Source organism: Oncorhynchus mykiss, chromosome 7 (genome assembly GCF_013265735.2).
Source record: "Oncorhynchus mykiss isolate Arlee chromosome 7, USDA_OmykA_1.1, whole genome shotgun sequence".
NCBI lineage: Eukaryota > Metazoa > Chordata > Actinopteri > Salmoniformes > Salmonidae > Oncorhynchus > Oncorhynchus mykiss.
In genome coordinates, this window is record NC_048571.1 from 54,996,064 (window position 1) to 55,017,960 (window position 21,897).

General features: G+C 45.7%; 1 protein-coding gene across 5 annotated transcripts in view; it reads right to left on the minus strand.

Annotated features, from left to right (window-relative positions):
* Positions 1-2,377: 2,377 nt before the first annotated feature.
* LOC110528005 (chromodomain-helicase-DNA-binding protein 5) overlaps positions 2,378-21,897 on the minus strand; it is a 38,058-nt gene continuing 18,538 nt past the window's right edge. Inside the window, exons 3-39 of one of the 5 annotated variants that reach the window (XM_021609770.2) lie at positions 20,590-20,838; positions 20,353-20,471; positions 19,715-19,962; positions 19,517-19,608; positions 19,168-19,294; positions 18,842-19,008; positions 18,508-18,726; positions 18,103-18,309; positions 17,676-17,887; positions 17,328-17,459; positions 16,948-17,062; positions 16,662-16,853; positions 16,282-16,482; positions 16,030-16,167; positions 15,662-15,783; positions 15,186-15,359; positions 14,928-15,069; positions 14,245-14,494; positions 14,012-14,136; positions 13,535-13,814; positions 12,936-13,108; positions 12,541-12,715; positions 11,162-11,227; positions 10,917-11,005; positions 10,695-10,828; positions 9,893-10,037; positions 9,473-9,638; positions 9,261-9,340; positions 8,820-9,039; positions 8,590-8,679; positions 8,331-8,495; positions 7,054-7,162; positions 6,807-6,939; positions 6,394-6,655; positions 5,955-6,118; positions 5,735-5,861; positions 2,378-5,491 (exon numbers count right to left, since the gene is read on the minus strand). In XM_021609770.2, coding sequence (XP_021465445.2) covers positions 5,367-5,491; positions 5,735-5,861; positions 5,955-6,118; positions 6,394-6,655; positions 6,807-6,939; positions 7,054-7,162; positions 8,331-8,495; positions 8,590-8,679; positions 8,820-9,039; positions 9,261-9,340; positions 9,473-9,638; positions 9,893-10,037; positions 10,695-10,828; positions 10,917-11,005; positions 11,162-11,227; positions 12,541-12,715; positions 12,936-13,108; positions 13,535-13,814; positions 14,012-14,136; positions 14,245-14,494; positions 14,928-15,069; positions 15,186-15,359; positions 15,662-15,783; positions 16,030-16,167; positions 16,282-16,482; positions 16,662-16,853; positions 16,948-17,062; positions 17,328-17,459; positions 17,676-17,887; positions 18,103-18,309; positions 18,508-18,726; positions 18,842-19,008; positions 19,168-19,294; positions 19,517-19,608; positions 19,715-19,962; positions 20,353-20,471; positions 20,590-20,838 — 5,934 coding nt within the window. In that variant the 3' untranslated portion in view covers positions 2,378-5,366. Of the gene's footprint in view, positions 5,492-5,734; positions 5,862-5,954; positions 6,119-6,393; positions 6,656-6,806; positions 6,940-7,053; positions 7,163-8,330; positions 8,496-8,589; positions 8,680-8,819; positions 9,040-9,260; positions 9,341-9,472; positions 9,639-9,892; positions 10,038-10,694; positions 10,829-10,916; positions 11,006-11,161; positions 11,249-12,540; positions 12,716-12,935; positions 13,109-13,534; positions 13,815-14,011; positions 14,137-14,244; positions 14,495-14,927; positions 15,070-15,185; positions 15,360-15,661; positions 15,784-16,029; positions 16,168-16,281; positions 16,483-16,661; positions 16,854-16,947; positions 17,063-17,327; positions 17,460-17,675; positions 17,888-18,102; positions 18,310-18,507; positions 18,727-18,841; positions 19,009-19,167; positions 19,295-19,516; positions 19,609-19,714; positions 19,963-20,352; positions 20,472-20,589; positions 20,839-21,897 lie in introns of all 5 variants that reach the window. The other 4 variants (XM_021609768.2, XM_021609769.2, XM_021609773.2 and 1 more) reach the window with 4 other exon arrangements.

A 21,897-nucleotide genomic window follows, 5' to 3' on the forward strand; every position in this document is an offset into this window, starting at 1 on the left:
TTAAAACTTGTTCTAAACATATGTTGTTCTCTAATTGTTAGAGGAATTAAATTCCTATATGTTTATTAACCAATTCAATTAATACACTCAGCCCATTTCTAAAGATTTGTAAGATACTTATTTGCATAAAATGGGCAGAGACCAGTCTCAAAATCAAGTAATAGCGTTTATACACACATTATATTCAGTCCTAGGATTAATATAAAATTCATACATCTATACAGTAACATAATAGTATTCTGATTAGTCAATCCTGATTGAAATGTATACATAATTTAGTCATTATTGATAAAAAGCCCTTAACACTAATTCACTGAAAAATGTCTCAGATGGGCTATATATTCACTCATTGGGTGGCTCTCTCAACGAGCGGGATCCCGCTTATAAATACCTGGGCGTTTGGATTGATAAAGATCTAACGCTTAAAAAACATACTGATGAGCTAGATAAAAAGCTACGATTCAATATGGACATCTTCATTAGAAATAGATCTTGCCTCTCCATGAACAGCAGGAAGCAGATTGTGCAGTCAACTTTCCTGCCGGGGAGTTGGACGGAGACATGTTGGGCTGGGGAGAATGTGGGCTCCCGAGTGGCACAGCAGTCTAAGGAGAGTGCATCTCATTGCAAGAGGCATCACTACAGTACCTGGTTTGAATACAGGCTGCATCACCTCCAGCCATGATTGGGAGTCCCATAGTGTGGCGCACAATTGGCCTAGCGTCGTCCGGGTTTGGCCAGGGTAGGCCATCATTGTAAATAATATTTTTTATTCTTAACTGATTTGCCTAGTTAAATAAAATAAGTAAATAGGGGAGATAGGCCCACCACTTTTCGTTTCTATTTTCTTTACATACCAATTGCATTATTATTATGATCATTTCTCAGTATGTAATTCTTTTTTCTCAGTTTTTGTTTGTTTTGTTGTTGTGGCAGCCTAGGGTATAAACTTTGTAAATGTACATGAATATTGTACCTGTAAGCAAAAAGATAATACAAGCAAAAAAAATAACAGCTTTTCTCCAGTTCCTTCATTCTCTTTATTGATGTTTCAGAGCAACTTGACTTACGTGACTTAGTCCTTTCAGCTCCTCAGTGGTGCATCTCCAGCTAACTCTGTTCTGGAACATTTAAAAAAAAAAATAATTCCAGGTGGTTCCTGCCTTCTTCATCTCCTTCTCATGTGTCCTGTTCCATGCCTTTTTTTGGGCGGCCAACCTTCCATTTGCCCTGTGGGTTCCACTCAGAGCAACAGGAAGTCTACTTAAAAATTAAGCTTCACAGTTCACACATACATACATACTCAAGCTGAGAATTAGCTTCTTTTCTCAGATGTGCATTTATCAAAGCAACATTGAGGTATGCCTATTGTTGTTGAGAGGATTTATTAAAATACATTGAACAAATACACAAAGTACAAAGTAAAAGATTACAATTAACTTTTTTTCATTGATTTGCAATTTAGCACAAACATCTGTACCATTATAATAACACTGCTTGAATTCAATAGCTCTCTCAAAGCTAGCTACGCAGAGCAACCATCTCTTTCTTTACCAAAGTGAACCTTCATACAAAACATTTCACATGCTGTGCATTCTCCGCAACAAAGGTGCCTTTACCACGGTCTTTTGGTAGCTTTTTGAAGCCTTGTTTATAAGCATGTACATGTACCGTAAATATATTTATAATATTAGACTGAAGCCTTCTTACATACACATTACATTCATACTGACTTCAGTTTGATTGCATTTAATTTAAACAATTTGATTTCAGTCACTTCCGCACTCCGTAAGGAAACAGACGTGGATTTGATTGAACACATTCTGTGTGCACATTGCAGTTCTATGGCAACTACCCTGCAACATTCATTTTCTCTCACGCATACTATGAACACTGAACAAAAATATAAATGCAACATGTAAAATGTTGGTCCCATGTTTCATGAGCAGAAATAAAAGATCCCAGAAATGTTCCATACCATAAGCTTATTTATCTCAAATTTTGTGCACAATTTTCTTTACATCCCTATTAGGAAGCATGTCTCCTTTGCCAATATAATCCATCCACCTGACAGGGGTGGCATATCAAGAAGCTGATTAAACAGCACGCTCATTACACAGGTGCACCTTGTGCTGGGGACAATAAAAGGCCACTTTAAAATGTGCAGTTTTGTCACACAACACAATGCCACAGATGTCTCAAGTTTTGAGTAAGCGTGCAATTGACATGCTGACTGCAGGAATGTCCACCAGAGCTGTTGCCAGAGAATTGAATGTTCATTTCTCTACCATTAGCTGCCTCCTATGTCGTTTTAGAGAATTTGGCAGTACGTCCAACCGGCCCACAACCGCAAACCACGTCCAGCACAGGGGGGGGGGGGGGGGGGGGGGGGGGGGAAAACCCTTTTGTGGGGAAAAACTCATTCTGATTGGCTGGGCCTGGCTTCCCAATGGGTGGGCCTGGTCATGTGATTGGCTGGGCCTGGCTGCTACCCAGGCCCACCCATAGCTACAACCCTGCCCAGTCATGTGAAATCCATAGACTAGGGCCTAATTAATTCATTTCAATTGACTGATTTCCTTATATGAATTGTAACTCAGTAAAATATTTTAAATTGTTGCATGTTGAGTTTATATTTTTTTCAGTATAGTTAGGTACATGATCGATAAGAGTATGAGAAAGACAAAACACTGGAAGTCTTAGTATTTACATAGCATTGCTATTTGCTTCTGTCCAATGACACAATTCCAATTTATGACAAGGTGTGGGTCTTGTCCAAACCATCCAAAGCAACACTTTAGATCACACAGGGACCCTCACATGACTTACAAATGGCGTAACAGGCTGAACAGAAACACTGGGACTGCACTCTCCATGGACAGAACATCACTGATAAACACGCACTCAATTAGGTGCAAAATAATAGCTTACGAACTGATATGTGCCCTATTTGTTGAAATTCCTATCTAAACTTCAGGTGAAGTGCTTTGTCTGAGAAGACAGTGGCCCAATCCCAAATGGAGCCTTAAGACCTACAGTACGCCCTATTCCCTTGGGAGATCTTAGAGGATTTGACGGGTGTAAGCAATATGGTTATAGCTCCACCTTGCCCTATGATACACTATGTGGAAGTCTTGCCATGTTGCTTATCCTCTCACACCTCCACAGGTGCATAGGGAGTAGGGCTTAGGGGTCCATTTGGGATCAACACCTGAAACTATATGTAGTTACACATTCCAGCCAACAGAGGGCATGACAGAGCACCTCAGGAGATTCATATAAAAAGCCGACAGAGCAGAGCTACAATCAGACCCTGTGTACAGGAATCTCTTCAGTTCAGGATGGTCCATTCACAATTTCTTTCTCAAAACCTCCACATACTATAAGTGCTATAGCCCTGTCATTAAAAACAATACAAATAGGTAATGCCTCTACTCTTTGAGAGAAAAATAAGAGCAAACATTGCAATGAGAAAATTGAATACACACATTCTTGAAAAATCTGAACAAATGAAGTCTCATTAAACATACAAAACAGTAGTTTCACTTTGGACAATCACATTAGCAGACAGATGGAATAAACAGTATTGTCAAGTGAATCCATGCTGTCGCTCTGATACAGTTTAGTCCTCACAGCACGCAATGCAATAAACAGTTCTCTTCCAAGGAACCCATATATAAAAAGAAACATAAAAATACGTTTTGATACTTTTTCTGCAATGCTCTCCAACCATGTTCCTTGATGGCTAATATCTATGAAGATTCTAATCTATAGATGATGAATTAGCTGTGTAATTCCACCACTGCCCTCACTTCTTAATGAAAACATTTTCACCAAAGTCTAAGATTATCAGCATACAATCTGGGACGTTAGCCATCCAGGACACGGAGTGAGCAGCCGTCTTTTAGTGGCACTAAAGCAGTAAATACTGAAATAACACTTTACCTTAACATGAAGAACACACAATAAAGCACTTTTCATGGAAAACATGAAACCTAGGCCAAAAGGTGACGGACGCAGAGTCATAAGCACTTTTTTGATTTATAATTTCTCAAAATGGAACAGGGAGGGAGGAGCTGTATGTGTAGCAGGCAACAGCCAATAATCACATTCAAATGTTAAAGAAATACATGTACTATACCATTGGCAGAAATAGGCTAGTCTTGAGTCTCTTCTGAAATGTACAAATGGTTACAAACTGTACCACAGTTAGATATGTTCTGTAACTTCTATGTGATCGTCACTTTTTGCACTAATCCAGCCTGTTACATTGTTATGCATGTATGCATTAAATTCACAATGATTATGCAAGGCAAAATAAACAGCACTCTCTTGAACTATGTACATTACAAGGGGGAACCCTTAGTATATTAGTAGCTAGCTCTGTAACTAGGATCCCTTTCTCCAGAGGCGGGAGATGGCAGTCTTTATGGGTTGAGGCATAGTGCAGCTATCCTTCCTTAAAGTCACTCTTATTCTTACAAGTTCCAACTCAAGGCCCTGCCCCGAAACTATAAAAACAAACACATGTACTAAAATTGACCAGAGAATTGGCTGCTGTATGAGCACCCACTTATCATCTCTATAATTCTAGGAGGGGAGACTTATGCCTTCGTGGTTTTCCTTCTATTTGTATGTAGCTAAAGCACAACACTCCAGTAGAGGTCAGTCCTGATGCTCAATGAAGAGGCCAATGATGAACGCAGGAGGAAAAGACCCAGAACGAAGGAGCAGAGCCAGGCCTAAATGGAATAAATAGACACAGATAAGTCTCATTACAGCAGCCTTGGCAACTCCACCGGCTCATCTTCATGTGAACTTTGACTTTCCCAGCTCTCCCTGTAGCCAAGACAGGGCAGTTCCAGTCATCCTACAAGATCACCGCGGTCGTGTTCCTCTGCCCAGCCGTTGCTGACACATGGCAGATCTTACAACCCCTGGATAGGTATTTTATGTGTAGCCATGTGGTGCCCGATGGCACAGTCAATGGCGTAGCACCCAACCATTTGTTGATGCATGCAACATCTGAGCAGGGGAACATGCTTCCACATGTCAGGTAGCAGAGGTCGGGGCGTATGAGGTCGTTTGACTCTCACATCCTAATAGACAGTTCCTCTGCTTGACTCACCAACCTAAGTCATAAAAGCAAATAGCTACTGCAAAGTATGTTGAAGAATCCTTGAAAGATAGAAGTGCAATTGATACGATAGACAGATACATCAGTGTAATGTTCTTAGTGTTATCCTATCATCCATAGACATAGAGATTAGTTAGGAGTTCTCTGGCGGGTTGATTCTGTAATCATTGATACAGTAGTTGACATCCCTTGGCTTGGCTGACTCCAGATCAGTTTTGGAGTAGATTACCTAATCTTCAATACAGATAACATCACTGGGCTTGCCTGACTTAAGGTCAGGGGTGGTGACATCCCTCAGGTGGTCGCAGGACTTCTTGTCCAAGTGGCTGGATGGAGGAGGGGGGCCGTTGGACACTAGAAAGGGGGGAATGATTGGGGAGGGGGAGGGATACCAAACAAAGAGTGCTCAGTAAAAGAGATGACCTAAATAAAATATTTGAAGCTATGTATTCCCTAACATATTATTAGAAAGAGAAGCAGAGCAGTAGTTAATCTTACAGTGCTCCCTCTTTTTCAGTTATCATACATTCTGTCCTCGACTGTTCAGCTGAAACATCTTGTATTACAGTTAAAGTCGTGCAGAGACAGGCCACTTACTACTGACATAGGGTCCCAGGGGCATCTGGCTATAGTTGACCATGGCTTCACCTGCAGGCCCCCGGAAACTGCCCCCAAAGCCAGTGCTGTACATCTGGGAACAGGCAAATGAGCCCTGGCCGAACGGCTGGAGGTAGAGTAAACATTTTACACATCCTGTCAATGATGGAATCAACCAAAACTACCTATCACCACAACAGAGCCAATGACAGTACAGTACCTGTTGGGGCGGAGGTTCGTTGCCGCGGCTGGTGAGGCGGCTGAGGATACTCCTCTCAGACATCTGCAGACGCGAAGACACTGGGGGGATCCGGGACAACATGTTGGGAAGCCGCGTCACATCCGCCTTCATGTCACTTAACAGCTCCTCCAGCTGGTTCAGTACTGGAACGCACATACACATACACACAGAACACACACACACACACACACACACACACACACACACACACACACACACACACACACACACACACACACACACACACACACACACACACACACACACACACACACACACACACACACACACACAGAACAAACACATACACACATACACACACACAGAACAAACACATACACACACACCGTCAATAACGAGAATGCACTAACGTATTCAATCTTATCTACAGTTCATGCAATGCTTAATTATTATTCACCCAGATCTTGAGTTTGTAGACAGTGTTTTAGTCCTGCTGCTGTGTACACACTGGGAGATGACAGACCTTTGTGCAGCACAGCGTTGGCTGGCTTGTTTCCAGCCAGAGACTCCTTGGACAGGTGCTGGTGAGACTCAGCAAGACACTCCACCTCAGCAAAGCGAGTGTTTAGGGCCATGGCCGGATGGCTGGGGTCCTGGGTCATGTTCAGGTACGCTGCCCTCCTCAACTGCTCCTCTATCACCAGAGCCTGCTCCAACAGCTAAAAGAGAGGGAGAGAGAGAGAGAGAGAGAGAGAGAGAGAGGGTGGTGAGAGAGAGGTGGAGATTGAATATTGCCTTAGGTTGTCTTGTCCACTTTTCAGATTCAAGGTGTTCACAAATGTGTTCGTATGACAGCAATAAGCATTTCACCTTAAAGCGACGAGCCAGGAACTTGTTCTTCATCTCCAGGTAATTTCCCTTGTGCATCTCAGTCTTGAAGGGCTCATTGTGGATGGCATAGCGTGGGTCGTTCTGAATGTCCTGCCAGCGGGCATAGCCATGTCTGAGGTTCCCCCGTAAAGGAAAACAAACATGATAAAAGGGCTTCACATCACAAACAGAGAGACCTGCACACTGTGAATTCCGAACAGCTGTGTTAGATGCAGAGGAAGGATACGTTACGATGCCAGCCAGTAGCCAGTAGTCGTGGCGACGGTGCCAGATGTCATACATCTTCCCAGATGACACGGCAGCCCGCTCCTCGTTCTGCCACAGGGTGTGCAGCTCTGAGATATAGTAACACATCAGATCAAACATCTACACTATATATACAGAAGTATGTGGACACCCCTTCAAAATGAGTGGATTCGGCTATTTCAGCCACACCCTTTGCTGACAGGTGTATAAAATCGAGCACACCGCCATGCAATCTCCATAGACAAACATTTGCAGTAGAATGGCCTTACTGAAGAGCTCATTGCCTTTCAACGTGGCACCGTCATAGGACGCCACCTTTCCAACAAGTCAGTTCGTAAAACTTCTACCCTGCTAGAGCTGAATGAATGTTGAATCATGCTTTACCATCTGGCAGTCCGAATGACGAATCTGGGTTTGGCGAATTCCTACCTGCCCTAACGCATAGTGCCAACTGCAAAGTTTGGTGGAGGTGGAATAATGGTCTGGGGCTGTTTTTCATGGTTTGGACTAGGCCCCTTAGTTTCAGTGAAGGGAAATCTTAATGCTACAGCATACAATGACATTTTAGATGATTCTGTGCATCTAACTTCTGGCAACAGTTTGGGGAAGGACATTTCCTGTTTCAGCATAACAATGCCCCCATGCACAAAGCGATGCCATACAGAAATGGTTTGTCGAGATCGGTGTGGAAGATCTTGACTGGCCTGCAGAGAGCCCTGAACTCAACCCCATCGAACATCTTTGGGATGAATTTCAAAGCCTACTGCGAGCCAGGCCTAATCGCCCAACATCAGTGCCCGACTTCACTAATGCTCTTGTGGCTGAATTGAAGCAAGTCTGGAGCGCTGTATTTCCCATTGACATGCTCAAACTCCTGGACCTGGATACAGACACAACAGTGAGTTAACAATCTAACAACAGAAGAAACTGGATTTCTCCACCATTCTAGACTTGTTGCATTTTATTGAATGCATTCAATCTAAAACCAGATGCTAGAGGCAGGGAACCAGCCGTACTCAATCTAAACATAGGCTACAAGACATTTCTCAACCCTGTTAGGATGTAATGTTTCATTATCTAGTGGAAAGCCTTCCGAGAAGAGTGGAGGCTGTTATAGCAGCAAAGGGTGGACCAACTCCATATTAATGCCCACAATTTTGGAATGAGATGTTTGACAAGTAGGTGTCCAAATACTTTTGGTCATGTAGTGTATGTAATGTTCCTACACCTTAGCTGTTTCTCCCGCCCATCCCTCACCTGTGAAGCCTCCGTCGGCAATGTTGAACATGAACCTCATCTTGAAACCATTCTTCTCCAGTAATTCCCTCCTGACCTCCTCCATCTCCTCCTGTGCTTCTTTTTCTCCATTCAGCCGTCCCTCGGGCATGAGCAAGTCCTCGCTCTTGGCCTCGTCTGAAACAACTAAGGAAATGGAACAACTAGCTTACATTTTTGAGGTCCTCTTTCTGCAAAAAGTGTCACAAGGTTTTCATGTTTTTCGCTGTTCCGCAAATACCTGGATTCAGTTCCTTCTCCTCGGGTTTGGCTGGAGCAGGATCACTGTCTCCTTTTTCTAAGGACTTCTCTGTCTCTCGACAGGGCTCCGCTAGAGGGTCATTGACAATCAGATGACCACATCAGAACAGAGACATGTTACAACTGATTTTTATGAAGTGGGACAAACCAAAGCCATTACACCAACCATTTACACTTCATTTGATTATAACCATGTAATGCACCACTCACCTTTTGGTGAGCTTTGATTGGACAACAGCTCTGTCTGTATGGATGGAGGCTCTTTAGGATTGATGGATGGCTCTATCAGTGCGGAGGGTATGTCTGTCATTTCACTACTCTCCTCTGAGGAGACTGGTTTGTCCTCTGTGCTGCCTTTCTCTGTCTCATCACTGTCAGGAGCGATGTCTGTCTTCTCTACCTGGGATGATGACTCTGTACTAACATGAGTCTGGAGAGACAGCCATCACAGATGGAGAGGGAGACAGAGTAAAACAAAAAGGAGACAGTTTACTTTAAAAGGTGACAGTTAGAAAGTGGCATGTGTTTTGTATTACAATAATAATCAAATGAGATTTATGGGGAGATGTATGAAGACAGTAAAGGATAGAGGGATGAGAAGGATAAGAGCGGGGAATAAAGGGACATTTCTGAAGAAGCGTGAACTCTGACCTCCAGTTCTGGTAGCTTCTTGCATTCCTGTTCTGTGGGCTCCTTGTCTTCAGCAGGCCCTGAGATCGAGTCCATCTTCTCTGTAGAAACAGCAAAACAATCACCAAGCAGTGTCTCACATTTCCTGTCTATTGAATCTAATGAACTAAGCGGAGTTCTGAAACACACACACGTACCACACACACTGGACAGGGTGAGGATGTGACACTGACCTGGTGGGACAGGACTTCCAGGAGGCTGGGGTGTGGCAGCAGGGCTAGCAGGGACGGGGGTGTTGGGGTCAGAGGACAGACTCTCAGTCAGTTTCTTCAGCTCCAGTCCAATAGGGATCAGGTCTGGAGTGCTGTATTTCCCATTGACATGCTCAAACTCCTGGACCTGGATACAGACACAACAGTGAGTTAACAATCTAACAACAGAAGAAACTGGATTTCTCCACCATTCTAGACTTGTTGCATTTTATTGAATGCATGCAATCTAAAACCAGATGCTAGAGGCAGGGAACCAGCCTTACTCAATCTAAACATAGGCTACAAGACATTTCTCAACCCTGTTAGGAGGCTAACTTACTGCTTTCTGCTGGGTTTTATTCATGTAACTATGTAGTCATTGGATGACTGGTTGATGTGTACCTTTTTCCTGACCAGAGACATAACCCCAATCCTGGTGAGGACATGCTGACGGGACAGCCCTTCTCGTGGAACCCCATCTGCAAAGGTCTCCGCCCCGTCTGCCCCGGGCTCACAAAGATGTCTCATGAACAGGGACACGTAGGCCCTAAGAGAGACAGGGTCACATTCATACAGCTAATCAATTTCCGATCATAGTAACAAAGATACTTGAATTGGGGCCTCCCGAGTGGCGCAGTGGTCTAAGACACTGCATCGCAGTGCTAGCTGTGTCACTAGAGATTCTGGGTTCGAGTCCAGGCTCTGTCGCAGCTGGCCGCGCCCGGGAGACCAATGGGCTGGCGCACAATTCGGACAGCGTCGTCCGGGTTAGGGGAGGGTTTGGCCGGCAGGGATGTCCTTGTCCCATCGTAGACTAGCGACTCCTGTGGTGGGCATAGTGCACGCTGACACGGTCCCAAGATGTACGGTGTTTCCTCAAACACATTGGTGCGGCTGGCTTCCAGGTTAAGTGGGCATTGTGTCAAGAAGCAGTGCGGCTTGGCTGGGTTGTGTTTCGGAGGATGCGCGGCTCTCGGCCTTCGCCTCTCCCGAGCTCGTATGGGAGTTGCAGCAATGAGACAAGACTGTAACTACCAATTGGATACCACGAAAAAAAGTAACTAAATAGAAAAAGATACAACAAAAAAAAAATATATATTTTTTTAATACTTGAACTAAAATTGTCTTGCATTTCGTATGGGAGTGAACAGTAGACTGCAGCTGAACCCCAGTTAAAATACAGTACAGGAGGAGCTTTAAATACCTGAACTCTTTCTCACTTTTCCCTCTTAGGTCTCTGACCAGCCAGTGAGAGTTGAAGGCGTCCTGAGGAGGCATGCCCCAGCGCATGATAGCGTTGAGGAAGGCCTTCCGCTGACGGGCGTTGAACCCCAGCACCTGGCACAGGGCATTATACCCATTGGTCAAATCAATGTGCATACACATGTTGTCTACTACATTAAAACCAGAGTGCTTTCTTCCTTACCTCGATGTTGCCCCCTACGCGTGCCAGCAGGGGTGGCAGAGGTTTGTCCCTGTCACTCTTCAGCTGCCTGCGAGAATGTCTGCGCCCACCTACAGAGAAACACCCCCCCCCACCACCATCAGCCAGGTGCCTCAGCAACATCTTATCAATGATAGGTTCCAGGCCCATCTACACAGGACAGAGCAGGCACTGAGAGAGTTAGGTATCTATAGCGTAGTGATTACGCAGGTCTCATTGACACCCACCTTCCGGCCTCTCCTCGAAATCTTCGTCCTCGTCCTCGGACCCCACGGAGTACTCGGAATGATTGTCTGAAAGATCATCCTGCCACTCTGAGCCACAGATCAGATCAGAGAGAAACAGCACAGTGCATTCACTTGTGTAGGGGCCTACTGGGGGAGGAGGGGAGGGGGGCTAGAACCGCAGACCGCTACAGTGGGCATGCACACTGACACTACTCCACTACACCACTGGGGGGCAGGCATTCTTTCAAAAACTACTACTGACTAGCAGCAGAGCCTCTGTCTGTTCTGTCCTCCCAGCCACTACACTGGTGGACTGTGCACTTCATCAACACTTCATGTCTCTGAGTGTGCATTTGCTTTAGATGGGTTTAAATGTTTCCCTTTCAGTCTCAAATGCCTGTTGTTGAACTATGGGGGGTAGTGTTATAAGAGGAACTCTACACAACTTGCATACTGTAACGCTATAAGCAATATAAAGCAATCAAGCTTCAAATGTGCCACTATTTTCAAGCAAGCTGCTATAGTTATGGACACACAGCCAAAGAAAGGTATAGTGTGCCACTCGTGTTACCAGAGGTATAACTAGAGCAGTGGGCTTCAAAGTTGGGGTCGCGGGGGAACTGCAGTGGGGTCGACAAATTAATAAATGAAAAAGTACATATTACTGTATGGGACCCATATGCAAAACTTTTTGAGAAAGATCATTTGAAAAATACAATTTTATTGAGTAAATGTATTTATTGGTTTCTTTTCAAGATGAAAATGTGATGAATTGAAGGTTATTTGTTGACGTAAGAATATAAATTTACCGATTGTAAGGTTGTGTCATTAGATTTGGGGTGGGGTCACGCAAAATTCTTGGGGAAAAAAATGGGGTCCCCAGAAATTCTGGCCAAAACAAATGGGGTCCCCACTGAAAAAGTTTGAATACCACTGTTCTAGTGATGCTAAGTTCACTCAAATGTTTTCTAAAAGGAGGGGGACCAATAAGCATAGCATTACTGTTACAGTAAAGGGATACTTCAGGATTTTGGCAATGCAGCCCTTTATCTACTTCCCCAGAGTCAGATGAACTCATGGATCCATGTTTTATACTCTGCATCCAGTATGAAGTAAGTTAGAGGTAGTTTCATGAGCCAATGCTAACTAGCATTAACACAATAACTAAAAGTCTATGGTATCTACTAACATGCTAGCAGTTAATACGTCCAATCATTGAGTTAGCAATTGCACTAACACTAGAGACATGACAATGGTATCCACGAGTTCATCTGACTCTGGGGAAGTAGATAAAGGACTTCATTGCCAAAATCCTGAAGTATCCCTTTAAAGAAGAAGAGAATAGCAGGCCAGAGGGTACAGTACAGTATGAGGCAAACCTTGGTCCTCCTGAGACGTGTCGTTGTAGTTGACCTGCTTGCGGATGCGTTTGCCTTTGCCCAGGTTGCGGGCCAGGTCCTCCTGCTGCTGCTCATAGTGGTGCCTCAGCAGCTTCTCCCAGTAGTCTGGATCAACATTCTCCTCCTGCTTAATGATCTCCCGCTGGGGCTCCTCCTGAACACACACGCATGCACACAACGTAAGAATACTGAACAAGGATACTCCAGGGTAAACTAAATGGTTAGCTACTACTGAATAAACACTGGTAATCAATGAGAATACAATGAAGAGACTGCTAAAATACTCACACATACACACTTGAGAATACATAACAGAGCCACTCCTAGACATAGCAACGCCCATGCTGACTGAGTGTGTTAGTGTGTGTCCTCACCTCTGCGTCCTCGTCTTTGACAACATACTGGGCCACCTTGAAGGAGCTGAGGTATTCGTTCATGTTCTGGATCTCAGTGTCCTCCGTGGCATTCTGGCTACGGTCCAGCAGCTTGGAGATGGCATTGTCATCATAGTGAATGACACTGCCCTCATCTCCATCTTTTATGTCCCCTGGAGTAAACACAAGTATCACAATATATCAGAGGAATACAGGCTGGTTTACTTTACATCCATGTCAAATCTAGAGACAATATTAGAAGAATGCAAATTGGTTAAATGTTCAGTTCAAAACGACTATATGTTCCTAGCAAAACAGGTCTGACTTTTCAAACAGAAATGCTAAACCCTTGGGGTGAATTGTATATTGATCCCATACAATAATCCCTACTCAGTTATTTATTTGGCGACCCCACTGCAGTTCCTCCGTGACCCCAACTTTGAAGCCCACTGCTCTAGTTATACCTCTGGTAACACGAGTGGCACACTATACCTTGCTTTGGCTGTGTGTCCATAACTATAGCAGCTTGCTTGAAAATAGAGGCACGTTTAGAAGCTTGATTGCTTTATATTGTGACACAGTGTAGTCAGTGTGCGTACCATTATTCTTACAGAGTTTTTGATGCGAACCCATGGCCCGTGCAGCTGCCTCCATCTCGTCCTTGAAGAGCTCCTCGGTGCCGAACTTGAGGATGTCGTCCAGCTCCTGTTTGGACATGGAGCCGGTCTTGGAGCCCAGGCCAGGCCTCACCACCAGGTGGGTCAGCATCATCTTCCTCTTGGCCACCTGGGTGATGCGCTCCTCCACGCTAGCTCGCGTCACAAAGCGATAGATCATCACCTTCTTATTCTGACCTATACGGTGGGCCCTGCTGAATGCCTGCAGCAGAGAGATGGAGGGAGGGAAAGAGAGAGCGGCAGAGACAGTTACAGAGTTAGAAATAAAGAAACATAACAGGGAGTCAAGGAGGAAGACAGATAGAACGAGATAACACTATGAGGGTCATAATGCATTCAGAAGACAGTATACTGTATGTACAGTATGCCTGTGTTAGTCGGTACCATGTCCCACAGTACCTGGATATCGTTGTGAGGGTTCCAGTCTGAGTCGTAGATGATGACGGTGTCTGCCGTGGCCAGGTTGATGCCCAAGCCTCCAGCTCGGGTGGAGAGCAGGAAGCAGAACTGCTGAGCACCCGGTGCTGCAGTAAGAATCAAGGCACACAGTCAATGAGTGAGTGAGTACGCGACTGTGAGTGCTGTTTGTGCTGCTCCCTGCTGGAGAAATACAGAACAGCAGCGTAACTCACCGTTGAAGCGGTCGATAGCCTCCTGTCGTAGTCCCCCTGTGATGCCTCCATCAATGCGTTCATATTTGTAGCCCTCGTATTCCAGAAAGTCCTCAAGCAGATCCAGCATCTTAGTCATCTGGGAGAAGATGAGAACTCTGTGTCCTTCATCTTTGAGTTTCTTCAGCATCTTCTGGAGCAGGGTGAGTTTGCCTGAGGACTTGACCAGCTGGTTCCCATCATAAGAGCCATTGGGTAACACTGGTGCCTCCTGCGTATACACAATGAGCAAATAACCCAACAAGAGGCCACAGCCCCTCACACACAGAGAGTCAACTCTCACTGATAAACAAACATACCTGCATGTTGGCGACCTATCAACTTCTACAATACACACCAGTGGAGGCTGCTGAGGGGAGGAAGGTTCATAATAATGGCTGGAATGGAGTCAATGGAATGGTATCAACCACATGGAAACCAATGTGTTTGATACCATTCCATTCACTCCATTCCAGCCATTATTATGAATCGTCCTGCCCTCAGCAGCCTCCAATGATACACACATTTAGAAACACAATTCCTCCTAAACATCAGTCTCTCCCCGCAGGCCTTAGCATGGTCTACCCCCTCTGCCCTGTCTCCTCCCCTCCCTCCCTCCTCCCTCCCTCTACCCGGAGGGATCCCATCTCTCCTCCCTCCCTCACCACGGCTGCCACGGGAAACAGATAGGGGTGGTTGCAGCACTTCTTCAGGTCCATCATGATGTTGAGCAGGGACACCTGGTTGCCCCCGCCCTTGGAGTTGAGCGCCTCAAAGTTCCGCGTCAGGATAAACTTGTAGTACTTCCTGTGGGTCAGAGGTCAAACATGAAAGGCGGGATTAGGCCTGGGGGAACCACTCTGAAGGCTTTTATACAACAATGAGAGGTTCAACAGAAAAGTACTAGAAGAGGACTAACTCACTTCTGCATGGGGCTGAGCTCCACTCGTACAATGAGCTCTGTCTTGGAAGGCATGTTCTTGAAGACGTCAGCCTTCAATCTCCTGAGCATGTGTGGGCCCAGCAGATCATGCAGCTTCTTGATCTGGTCCTCCTTGGAGATGTCTGCAAACTCCTCCAGGAACCCCTCCAGGTTACTGCACACAGAGCGAGCACAGACACAGCAAAACCGTTTATAGACACCATTTAAAGACGGCACAATCCCCATTTGTTCCAGTCGATGTTAAGAGGAGCAACTGGCGCTTAAGTGTCCGCCATGGCTTTAGGCTGTACTGTAAGCCTTAGTATGCAGGGATTTGAAAGGAGAACACTGTGGTAACAATTGAATCTCCCTCAGCATTAGGTCTTTACTCTCTGCTACTGCAGCAGGTAAGAGGCCCAAGAGGCAGAATGCCAGGCTAATGGATGGCCACAGGAGGAAGTACAGCACAGCTCTTACTTGAATCTCTCTGGGGTGAGGAAGTTGAGCAGGTGAAACAGCTCCTCCAGGTTGTTCTGCAGAGGAGTGCCAGTCAGTAGCAGCTTATAGTAGATCTTATACCCATTGAGAATTCTGAAAAACTGTGGAACAGTGACAGCGACATTAGACACTCAACCAAGCCACAAATAAGAGTTGAGTCATAATGCTATACAAGGTTGATGATGTTGGAAGAGAGGAGATAGATAAGATACTGATCATAGATTGTAAAGAAATCAGAATTTGGACCTTAAGAAACACTATTAGCCAATTTACCGTTCACCAGTGACAAAAAAACAAACAATTACATCCATTTGTAGAATGCATTGGTTTAACTTGAGTTGGATTACCTTTGACTGGTTGTTCTTCAGTCTGTGGGCCTCGTCCACCACTAGACAGGCCCAGTTAATGGAGCCCAGAATGGTCTGATCGATGGTGATTAGCTCATATGACGTCAGCAACACATGGAACTTGATGGCCGTGTCTTTCTGTCAAGACCAAAACAGAGAGTCTATATATGACCACCACTCTCCTTTGGCCTGTAAATGACATGCTTGTCGATGTTTACTGAGATTCAATACATTTGTATTTTATGGGGATACCTTCATACGGAAGACCTTGCGGCCTGTTTTGACCGCACTGTCCTCGAAGGTGAACTCGTTCTCCCGGATGACCGCCCGGCTTTCTTTGTCCCCAGTGTAGGTCACCACGTAGAAGTCTGGGGCCCACATCTCAAACTCCCTCTCCCAGTTGATGATGGTGGACAGGGGGGCACTGACCAGGTATGGCCCTTTGGAGTGACCCTGAGAGGGGAGGACATTTCAGTCATGACTAAGGACACTGTTTGATGATATACACAACAGATATCGCATTACTTTCATCACTACTGATTCTATTATGTATTGTATTTACTTAATAATGTCATGGAACATTAATAAACAAATAGACCCCTTTCCTGTATGAGCCTGTCCTCCTCACCCACCTCCTTGTAGAGTGAGTAGAGGAACACGATGGTCTGGACAGTCTTGCCCAGGCCCATCTCGTCTGCCAGGATTGTGTCTGTGCCCTGTGCCCAGGAGAACCGCAGCCAGTTCAACCCCTCCAGCTGGTACGGGTGTAGGGTTCCCCCAGTGGCATTGATGTACCACGGTTGATGTTCAAACTTGATGGTAGGCTAGTGACGGGGAAAGAACAGCCAGAGGTGTATCAGCTTATTGTTGAGCCAATAGTACAGTATGTTTTAGTCCCTAGTAATGATTCCCACTCACATCTATGATTGGAGCGTTAGGAGGGATTTCTCTCTCCCTCCTCTTCTCCTCCTCTTTGCCCTTCTTTCCCTTTCTCACCACTAAAGGGCGCTGGTCGTCACCAATCATCTGCTCCCTGTCAAATCACAGGAGACAAACAACAAACAGTCTACTCAGGTTGTGAAATCATGTGAAATATGTTTGTCTGTATGTGCATGCATAAGAGAGAGAGAGAGACTTCTGTGAGTGTAATGTTTACTGTTCATTTTTGTTTTTTTATTTCACTTTTGTATATTATCTATTTCACTTGCTTTGGAAATGTTAACATATGTTTCCCATGCCAATAAAGCCCCTTGAATTGAATTGAGAGAGAGAGAGAAAAGTGTGAGTTCTGAGCTGACCTGTGGTCCCAGTAGGAATGTTTGGCGTTGTGATACTCAGGGACGTCAAAGTCATCCACCTCCCAGGTGCACTGGTCATAGGGCAGGTCTCTCCACTTGATCAGGTAGTGCACATCTCCATCCTTATCATAACTGTAGAGAACGCAAGGAACAATGACAATCACAACTCTGGGAGCTTCAGAATACAAAAGGAAAGGTTTCAGTTACATATTTCAAACCTGGGACAAAAATGTATGGTTGAGATTTCTGTCTCTAGTTTATTCCACTGTATATCAAGTGCTGAGCGTGAGTCTGGGGGAGAGAATGTCCCGACAGGGAGAGGAAGGTGTGTGTGTCTGGGGTGGGCACCTGTGGTTGAGGATCCTGTGGATGACCATCCACTCTGGCTTGATGCCGTAGCGGTAGAATCTCTCCTCCATGGCAGCGTACTCTGGGTCTTTACTCTTCCTCTTCTCGTTGTTCAGCTCCTCCTCCCCAGAGCCGTAGTCGTACGGAGGGGGCTCGTCCATGTCGTTCTTCCTCTGGTAGTTACGATACATCACCGCGTGGTACAGCTCCAACTGCACACACCACAGACAAGACCATGGCTTAACCAACGATGCTGCAGAAAATTCTTGTCGTATTTGTGACAATGTGCTGTAGCAAATGTAGAGTCATGTAACTTCTGCAAGCTAGATTTTTAAAGTGAGAGTAAGCCAGTATATTTGACCATGGCTGACTTTCAAACACTGGCAAACCCCTCAGCATCAGTCAAACAGACAAATGTGTGTCTCACCTGCAGTTCACTGACCCAGGAGCAGTGCCAGTAGGAGAGACCAGCCCACTTGACAAACAGCTCCCTCTCCGGGTGGCCCTTCAGGGGGGGCTTTACCAGCGGGTCCACAGTCTCTCCATCGGGGCCAGGGGGCACCTCAGTTGGTAAGGGGGGGTCCCCCCAAATCCAGTGGAGAATTCTCTGTACCTTCCCCTTCGGAGGTGGACACTAGAGGGGAAAAGAGAGTTGTGTGAGACAGCATGGTATTATCTCTCTTTTCTCTCTTGGGAGCCTGCACAGAGAATGACACTTTCATTTTGTTTCCAGCAGTCTATTTTAATAATGGAGAGCCAAGTGCATTCTCACAAATAACATGGTTCATCAACTGGATCATCACACTGACTGGTGGGAGAACTTGTCACTCACCATGCAGCGTGGGCACAGCCACTCCCCATTGGGTATCTCAGGCAGTGGAGGGTTGAGGCAGTGGATATGGTAGGAGGAGGGGCAGGTGTCACAGCACAGCAGCTCCCCTCCGTCTTTACACACTCTGCAGAACTCCAGGTGGTCGTCCTCTTCCTCAACCGCAACCTCCTCTTCCTCATCGTCATCATCTTTGGCCTCCCACTGGATGCCCTCCTTCTCCTGAATGCACAGATGAGGGATAGTGATCATGTACTGTATATCTTTCTACAATGTGATAGGGATGATGTACTTCTGCTGTGTTTAGTGATAGTCCAGGTTAAGGTGTATTACTCACACAGTGGGGGCAGCTCCACTTGCCCTCGGGAGCTTTCTCCAGCTCAGGGTCCAGACACACCAGGTGATAGGCTTTGGGACAGGTGTCACACAGGATGATCTCCCCTCCCTGCTGGCACACCTCACAGTAGTCCTGGTGGTCTGTCTCATAGCCGTCCCCATCCTCTCCTGAACACAAGACAGGAAACACAGATAAAAGTTAATGTAGTCTGTGTCTTCACACACACAGCAGTAACAGTCATTATATTATGAGGGTTATGAAAAGGTAGGAAGATATACAGTATAAACTAGTGGAACTGGTTAGTGTAGATAACGGACATAGCATACTTTTCCTTTTTTTCCGACCCTTCCGGGCTTTCTTCTTGGCATTCCCCGAGGTATCAGAGCGCACCGAGGCACTGTGGATGCTGACATCATCAAAGTCCGACTCCTCCAGCCCAAAGTCCTCCTCACTCTGCCAACAGACACGAGTCATTCACAACCACACAGTCAATCAGCAATGAGAGCCAATAACGTTCACACACAAGTTTGGACATAAAACCCCAACATTTGTATTTTGCTGTTTAACTAAGACAATAAGCACACACACTGTACCTCATCCATACCTGAGTGTTCTTCTCAAGTCATAGTTATGTGACTGAAGGTAAGAAAGAAGACGTGCCGCTCCAAACCTTACCGAGGATGCTTTCTTCTTTGATTTGGTCTTCCTCCCTTTACTTTTCTTCTTTACCTCCTTTACAGTCTTTGTTTTCCGTCGAACCCCAGGCCCTATAGGACAACAACATCCAGCACAGGCCAGAGAGGTATAGAGGGTACTTTATTAGTACATTTCAATACATACTGACATACAGAATTATTTAATGACAGCCCTTACCCTTTCCCTCTTTGGTTTTGGCTTTTCTGATTTGCCCAGGCTGAGAGCTTGACAGTGTAGTGATCTCTTTGACAGAGGTGGGCGAGGCAACGGTGACCGTTTCCACGGCAGCAGCCACCGCGGCAGCCACAGCAGTTGCAGAGGTGCCTTTGAAGGGGTTGTTAGCGCTGAACTCTCGCCACTTGGCCCCTAACACTGTCATCATCTTTGACATGGGGATCTTAGGGTTCTTCTTGGCAATAAGTGGCCTGAGGAAAGCCAGGGAAAGAGAAAGAACACTGTGATCTTACTATCTTTGTTATTTTCTTAGTTAATTATATACTGTAACAATCTGCACTAGAGTGACTTTTGTTGTGTGAGTACTTTGATTGTGATTTGTCAACCAATGTCTTGTGGTTCGGCACATTGGTCTCTCTGAGATACTCGGTCAATGCATTCAGTCTCTGAGCTTCCAGGCTGTCACACACAGCCACAACATCTCTCTCTCTCTCTAACAAACAGTCCAGTGTTCACCACCCTGCTCCAGTATCTCTGTACAGTTTTATTTGGATATACTCAAACTACAACTAAGCTACACAGCCATGACAGCCATCCATAGACAAGAAAGGCATTAAATGATGATCCTAGATGTATAGTACCTGAGGAACTGGCTGAAGGCCTTGTAGTTGGTGAGGGTTGTATAGTCCTCCTCTGTGAAGCCATACTGCACATCCTCCAGACCCCACTCCTGCATCAGCTGACTGGACGACTTGGGCTCCTGGGGCACAACAACACTGAAGTAAGAGTTCAGTCTATAAATCCAAAAAGGCCCCAAATAATATCAAATACATTTCAAACTAGACAGAGATGTTTTAACAGAGGCACTCTTACTGTACCTTATTATTTTCATCATCTTCGTCATCATCATCATCGTCATCCTCCTCCTCCTCTTCTCTCTTCTTCCGTTTGGGTTTCTTCTCTTTCTTATCCTTAGGTTTCTTCTTCTTCTTTGTGGTAGGGGCGTAGGTGCTGCTCTCGCTCTCTGAACCAATCTCTGGACCCTGCAGTGGACGGTCATCCTCCCGCTCAGGGGCCTGCTCCTTCAAGTCACTGCCACCACCTCCTACTCCTCCACCTCCTCCTCCCTGTCACACACACAGATACAACATTGTTTATCGTCTCAACACTATCATTACTTTCACTTATAATCTCACCCCCTCTGCCTGTCAATCATTCAGGAGACATTTGATGCACAGACAATGAGTCAGCAAATAACACTAACATACAGAGTCTGTACTTCAAGAGGAAAGATAGTCCCCCATACCGGCCTCCTGGGTGGCGCAGTGGTTAAGGGCGCTGTACTGCAGCGCCAGCTGTGCCATCAGAGTCCCTGGGTTCGCGCCCAGGCTCTGTCGTAACCGGCCGCGACCGGGAGGTCCGTGGGGCGACGCACAATTGGCCTAGCGTCGTCCAGCTTAGGGAGGGATTGGTCGGTAGGGATCTCCTTGTTTCATCGCGCACCAGCGACTCCTGTGGCGGGCCGGGCGCAGTGCGCGCTAGCCAAGGTTGCCAGGTGCACGGTGTAGCCTCTGACACATTGGTGCGGCTGGCTTCCGGGTTGGATGCGCACTGTGTTAAGAAGCAGTACGGCTGGTTGGGTTGTGTATTGGAGGACGCATGACATTCAGCCTTCGTCTCTCCCGAGCCCGTACGGGAGTTGTAGCAATGAGACAAGATAGTAGCTACTACAACAATTGGATACCACGAAATTGGGGAGAAAAAAGGGGTAAAATTTAAAAAAAATAAAAAAATAAAAAAAGATAGTCCCATCTGGATAATGATGACCATTTGTAACCGTTTCAGGAAGCTAGGCGTATGTCGCACATCACTACTTCACAGGAGAGGCATTTGAACGTAAACATTTATTTTTTATCAAAATTCTTTTTTGGCAGGAATGCCTTCTGGAACATGTGAACTTTCACGTGCCTTTATAACAAAAGTGTATGCCATCTGTAAATATTAATGAAACGGTTAAATTACAAGCCTAGTTGTTTTAGCCACGGAAAAAGGCAGGAACCTTCCCACTAGCCACAATTGGCTGAGATAATGGATAGGCTGGACATGCCGGGAGATGAGTTCGAATTGGTCTGCCACGTAGCCCACGTCTGCCTATAACATGAGCTTCTCAGTGTGGGGCGGCAGGT